Source organism: Pteropus vampyrus, unplaced genomic scaffold (assembly GCF_000151845.1).
Source record: "Pteropus vampyrus isolate Shadow unplaced genomic scaffold, Pvam_2.0 Scaffold623, whole genome shotgun sequence".
Taxonomy (NCBI): Eukaryota; Metazoa; Chordata; class Mammalia; order Chiroptera; family Pteropodidae; genus Pteropus; species Pteropus vampyrus.
Genome location: NW_011889404.1, coordinates 180,453 through 186,777, shown reverse-complemented (window position 1 = coordinate 186,777; position 6,325 = coordinate 180,453). Strand labels below are relative to the sequence as shown.

At 60.9% G+C, this 6,325-nt stretch overlaps 1 protein-coding gene across 1 annotated transcript; it reads right to left on the bottom strand.

Annotated features, from left to right (window-relative positions):
- Nucleotides 1-417: 417 nt before the first annotated feature.
- BARX1 (BARX homeobox 1) lies at nt 418-4,056 on the bottom strand. Its single transcript, XM_011384780.2, has 4 exons — nt 3,631-4,056; nt 1,616-1,907; nt 1,447-1,531; nt 418-1,077 (listed from the first exon to the last, which is right to left on the bottom strand). The coding sequence occupies exons 1-4, from the start codon at nt 3,854-3,856 to the stop codon at nt 913-915; spliced, it is 768 nt and encodes a 255-aa protein (XP_011383082.1). The 5' UTR covers nt 3,857-4,056; the 3' UTR covers nt 418-912.
- Nucleotides 4,057-6,325: the final 2,269 nt, after the last annotated feature.

Below are 6,325 nucleotides of genomic sequence, written 5' to 3'. Positions count from 1 at the left end.
TCGGCTGCTGTTGGCCTCAGAAAGGGTTGACTGGAACCATCACAGTCTATCCTTCCAGTTCCAGGAGACCGAATCAACAACCGGAGGCAATTCTCAGTCCCTAACCACTTCCTGAGTGAGGCCCACGGTGGCCCGGAGCTCCCATTCCTTTGGGCGACCCGTGTAGCCCGGCTGCTACCGCCTGCGTGCCCTGGGCTGGGCAGTTCAAACTAGCCCTCCAGAGTGGAAGCGATTCCGGGCATCTTGCAGCCGGAACCACCGCCATGCTCAGCCTGGGCAGGGTGGCGCAGGTCCGGGCTCACTTCCTCCTGGCCCTAGGAAGGAATGTTTCAGAAGCCACTGAAAGTGTCCCTCTTACCTTGCTGCCTCACCCTATGGATTCAGAAACCGCCCATTAATCCCCGCTGTGTCATAAAATATTTTATTGGAAAAAAACAAAATCGAACAAAACAACGTCTTCGCAAGAGAGGGGTAGGGGCCCCAGCGACGTTGGGGAACTGGCCTCAGGGCCGAGCCACCAGGTAGTCCGAACACGGTCTCTGGCCACGGTGGCCTTCACGGCTAGTGGGTCCCTGACGCGCAAAAGCGGGTGTGTGCCTGCGGCGTCCCGGCCACCCGAGACGGGTGGGGTACAGTAATGGAGTGGGATGTGAATGCGCGTGGAGCACCCAGTGCGCGGAGCTCTGGGAGGCTGCGACCTTCTTGCCTCCAGGGCAAGTCTCCAGGCTAAGGCCGGGAGCGCGCTGGGGCCTGGGTTTGACTTCAGGTTCTGTGTCTTTCCTTGTTTGGCCCCTAACTGTCCGCATTCAAGGTAATAAAACGTTTAGGAAGCAAACAGCGTGGACGCGGACGCGATGGGCCGGCTCTCGGTTTCTCGCGGTCTGGGTTCCCAGACCGCACCTTCCGCTACGCTCAGTCCTCGTGACCCCTGTCGCTAGCCTCACCCGGAGCCTCCGCCGGCTTCTCTGCCTCCTTGGCGCGTTCCTGCTCCGTGAGCTGCTCGCTGGTAGGGATGGAGTTCTTTTTGGGCCGCCCCTTAGGCTTGGTTGGGGATTCCAGGCCACCTCCCTGCAGCACCTAGCAGGGACACCGGCACCCGTGAGCAGGGACTGGGAAATGGGGACCCACGCACCCTGTGCCTGGAAGGGCCTGAAGGGCCTAACAAGCCTTCCGAGGCACGCCTAGCCCTGGGGAAATGGCGGCCATTTGAGCTTGGCTGGGGGAAAGTGACCAGAGGCTGGACCAGGGGTATAAGGCTGCTAGGAAGCCGGAGGGTGCAGCGGGGCACAAAGGAATGTGGGCCGGGCAAGGATACCCAGAGGAACAGAGAAAGCAGAGAGGCTCACAATGGACAACGGGCAGGGGTGACCTTGGAGAGGAGAACAACTCTTGAAGAGCCCAGGGGCCTGACTGCAACCTAGGAGGCAGGAACCACCACACACTCACTATTTTCTTCCACTTCATCCTTCGATTCTGGTACCATGTCTTCACCTGCAACTGGCTCAGGCCCAGGGATTCAGCAAGATCTATTCTGGAAAGAGCGGGGTGCACCCTCAGCAGGGCAAGCGGCCTCCCTCCCCAACCACCCGCTGGACTCAGCCTGGTCCCGAGCTACCTGTCCGGTGTGGAGAGGTACTTCTGTTTCTCGAAGCGTTTTTCTAGGCCCATCAGCTGCAGCTCGGTGAACACAGTGCGGCTCCGACGCCCTTTCTTGGCTTTGGTGCCCGGCTCCCCGGTGCCCGGAGTGTCCAGCTTCCCACGGAGCTGCAGCTCCAGCGGCAGGTGCGGAGTGCCGGCAGTGCCGGGCAGCCCAGGCCCCGCAGCCAGCAGCGCGGAGCCCAGCCCAGAACAGCCTAGTGGCGCCAGCGGGAACTTAAACACCGCCGCCTGCTCGGCCTTCAACACCGCTGCAAGGAGGGATTAGGGCATCGGGTGAGCTCGTGCCCTGTTCCTCTTCCTGGAGGCCTTCTACCCACCCCTGCACTGGCACTATTAACTGCTGCAGGAGGGACAGATGCCTGCCACCCTGGACAATACCCTCCTGCCTGGCCACGAAGGGCAAGATTTAAGCCACGCACTTAGGGTGACCCTCTCCACCAGTAGTGTCTTCGAGTCTGAGAGGGGGGACCTCCCCAACCCCTGGCTCTGCCCTGGTGCTCCCAAGCCTAAGCCGTCGGTCTCTGAGATTTCGAGATTCTCAATGAACACTTTCACAACTCTGAGATGCACAGAGTGTGTTTCGCAAAAAAGGGAGGCCAAGAAGAAAGGACAGCAAAGTAGGAATATGAGCGTTTGCCCAGTCAAATCGGCATCGCAGCGTTTGATTAAAGAATATCGATGGAGTGAGCATGTCTACTCCTCTGTGTGGACAAAACAGCGGGGAGGCAGGCAGAGGGTGGACAGCAGGGGTAGGGTTGAGCCCTTCCTGCAAATTCCAAAGCACCCCCACGAATCCTGAAATTGTTCTTCCTGTTTTCTCTGTTTAGACTCTACCCCGTGAAGATATTTCCATTTTTATTAGTCCTATAATAATTTTTTTGCCCGCTTCAAACGAATTATTAACTACGGTGCAGCTGGAGGCAAAAGGCAGATGAGAGGCTGCATCAAAGTTGAATTTAAAACGAACAAACTGGCCCTGCTGTCGGGAGGGAGGGCGGAGCACTGGCTGGAGGGTCACCGAGGCCTAGGAAGATGGCTGGCGGGGCTGCGGTCCGCTAGAATGTGGAGGCCTCCCTTCCCCACGGGCCTCTCACTGCCAGCGGGTGCTGCTCCATAGAGTCAGCAAGAACCAGCCAAGGTGTGGGTAACTATTAGGAGGGGATCAGAAGGGAGAACCCTTGGGGGAAGGTAGGAGAGGGAAGGCGGGCCGACCCCACTGAGAAAAACCAAGACAGACCGAACTACCGGTGGAGAGAGCTGCGGAAAGGCCAGAAGAAGGAGCATGGTGGAGAGAACACCGGTAAAACAAGGCAGGACCTGCCAAAGAAGGAAATCAGTAGAGGCAGAAAAGGCCCCAGCGGTCAGCTCTAACTCCACATAGGCGCAGCAGACCTGGAAGCGGAAGGACCAGTCGGGCAGCGGTTCACAATCAGGCCTCTTGTCCCCAGGTAAGGCTAAGGTGGGCGGGGGTGTGGGTGCTGCAGCCGAGGCCGGTTGGTCGTCCGCCTGAGACTACGGGCCGGCATGGGCCAGCGTCAGCCGGGCCGCACAGCACTGAGAGACACGGGCCTCTTCTCCAAGGTCTGGCTTCCTAGCCTAGGGGCTGTTCTGACCACTTCTGGCCAGTTATTTGCGGTGCAGGCCCAGGCGCCCACGGCCTCAGGTCGCTTTGACCCGCAGTCTGAGGTTAGCAGTCTGGTCCTGCGCCTTTGATGGGGATGCGGGCTCGGTCCCTGGGCCGGGACCTTCCCGGGCTGGAGACCGCAGTGAAGGAGAGAGTGGACACCCTCTCGGTCAGCCCGGCCCGCGGGCACGGGGCCTGGTTCGTGCGCCGCCCGGCGCCTGCCCCTCCGCTTCCCCACCGGGGCGCCGAAGGGGCGGCCCGGGGCCCGCGCGCCCATTGCTGCGTCCTCGCAGCGGCATGGCTCGCCTCTCCCGCCCAGCTGCTCGCGTCCTGAGCCCCACACCTACCCAGGTGGCTGTGGAAGGGCCGCGCGGCCAGAAGCGCCTGCACGCCGAACTTCAGCAGCTCGCCAGCGGCAGCCGCAGCGGCCGCGGCGGGCGCGGCGCCCTTGGGCCCTGGTGGCTCGGTGAGGATCTCCTCGATCATAAAGCTGCGGTAGCGGTGCGGCCGGTGGTCAGCGCAGCCCTCGGGCGGCCCGAAGCGCGCGGCGCCCGGCTCCCCCGGCCGCTGCATCGCGGCGCCCACGGCTGAGCGGCGGCGGCGGCTCGGGCGCGGGGCCCGCGCGGGGCTCTAGGCCGGCCCGCAGCTCCCGGCGGCGCGTGGGCGCGGGCTCATGCCCCCTCCCCCGCCGGCCGGCCGGGCGGAGGCACAGGGCGCGGGCGGGGCGCGCGGGGCTCGGCCTGTCGGACCCGGGACTGCGCCCCCGCCCCGCGTCATCGCCGCGCCTCTAGCCCGGCTGGTCCGCGTCACTGCCCCGCCCCGCCCAAACGCCCCGCCCTGCGCTGCCCGCCGCCCCCCACCCCCAAGGCTGAGCCCAAGGGAGGGCCAGTGAAGGGAGGCAGGAGGGAGGGAGGGGGCCGCGAGAGGGGCTAGTGGACCCAAACTGAGGGAGACCCAGCGGAGCGCACGCCCAGGAAGGAGAGAGCAGGAGAGCTCGGGAGAGGAGACCCCCAGAGATGGGAGCAAAGGGATCGAGAGAGGTGAGAGAGGGGCCAGAGCGAGACAGCGAGGGCCACACAAGATTCGAGACAGAGATGTGAGGGTGCCAGGGACGCTGAGCCGTGCGCAGAGGCGCGGGAGCCAGTGGAGCCGTGACGTGCAGGCGGGCACAGAGGCAGGCAGGGTGGAGAGAGGGGACAGTAAAGAAAGAGAAGAGACAGCTAGGAAGGCGAGGGGCCTGGGCAGGGGTTAGGGAGCACGGGAGAGATCGGGAGGAGAGGCAAAGTCCATGCGACTCGTCTGGGAAAGGGATGGTCCTGTGCAGCCTCCCTGCCAGTGCACAGGGCAGCCCACTGGGTAGGGGGGCAGCAGTAGGCAAGGATGTAACTTTCAGAGCGGAGGCTGCACCTGTGCACTCTGCCTCAGTTTACCAAGCACGGCCTCATTTCTCTCTAACTGACCTGAGAGGAAATTTTTCTCCAGCCGTGATTTGCCTATATTGCCAAGTGCTTTGGGGACACAGCCTCCTTGGCAACCCAGGCACTGTGGGGTGGGTTGTGTCCCCCTAGATAGAGGAAGGGATAGATGAGAGCAGAAGGAAAGGCTGCGCTCTGCGTTTTCTCAGCTTTGGAGCATCGGAGAAAGGGTACTGGCAGGAGCTGGGTGAGGGGCCACAGGATGCCACTGGAGTCTGGAGACAACTCTGAGCCTTAAAGTCCCTAATGTGATTGAGGAAGGCCCCAGCCTTCTCTAGCTCCTTATCTTCATCATTGTGGGAATATAAGCCTGAGCTGTGCGGGGGAAGGGAACAATCCTAAACCTCCACTCTGCTGAGCTTCTCTCTCTGGCCTTGCCACTCCAGGTCAGGCTACTGACCTTTTTTTTCTGGGTCTCATGTCCTGACCTCTCCCAAGGAAATGCTGACACTTGGCTCCAGTCAAGCTCTGAAGGCTGAATGAAGGTTCTGCACTCGGAGGCCCCACAGTATCTGTTGGAGAGGGGTACATAATCGTCAGGGAAAGAAGGGTGGGGTGGAGGTGAATGGGGTTGAGTGTTTCTAGGGGGCTGGGGGAGGGTGCCTGCCATTCCTCAGGAGTCCCTCACCTGGGGTCTTGGGCCACTTTTTCCTACGTGAGCTCGGCGCAGGGCCTCAGTGGTCACTTCCGAGAAATAGGGCCTACCATAGCCATGGCCCTGCCCCACCTCAAGGTGATGCAATTTTTCTAGCTCCAGCTGCTGGCAGTGGGGCCTTGAGGCTACCCTGGCACCGGCCCTATACTTTGTGTGAACTAGGAGATGGCCGATACTCCTTGTCCATAGGGACAAAGATAATGTCTTATCAGAGGCTCTAGCAAGATCAGGACCCTAAAAGCCCAGCTGCTTCTCTACCCCAGTTACTGAACTACTTCTTCTGGGGCTCTCCTTTCCTGAATTGCACAGCTATCATTAGAACAGAAGAAAGGTGGCCACCAGGTGGTCCAGGCATGGGTGGTCCTGTGAGTCACAAGACTCTTTGTAAGAGGACAATGTGGGACCCACTAAGAGTGATGGTATCATACACAGAGCAGGCCTCCCTTCTGGTGAAAAGTGTAAAGACAATAGAGCCCTGCCGCTTCAGTTGGCCCAGCAGCTACCAGGCAAACAGAGAAAAGCCAGTGCCTCCTGGAGTCCTGGACAGCCCAGCTGGGACCCCTGCCCACGTGTAGGAGCAGAGAATCCATCCCTAGATGGGTGCTGGGGTGTTACCCAGTCCAACCACCTACTTTCTCACATGGGGAAATTGAGGCCCAACAGAGGGAAGGCACTGACCCAAGGACCACAGTGAGTAGGGTTAGTTTACTCTTGCTCCCTGTATGTATGGTATGGGGCCTATTTTCTCTCACACCCCCACTCCAATAGGGCCCACCTGCTACCTCTTCCTCTCCTTGCTTCCATATCTTCCCAAGGGCATAGTCTGGGGGTAGCTTCATTGGAGGGTCAAGCCCAGCCACCCCACTCCAACCCTTTACCTCGTATTTGGGTCCCCGATTGTAGCTATGGGCT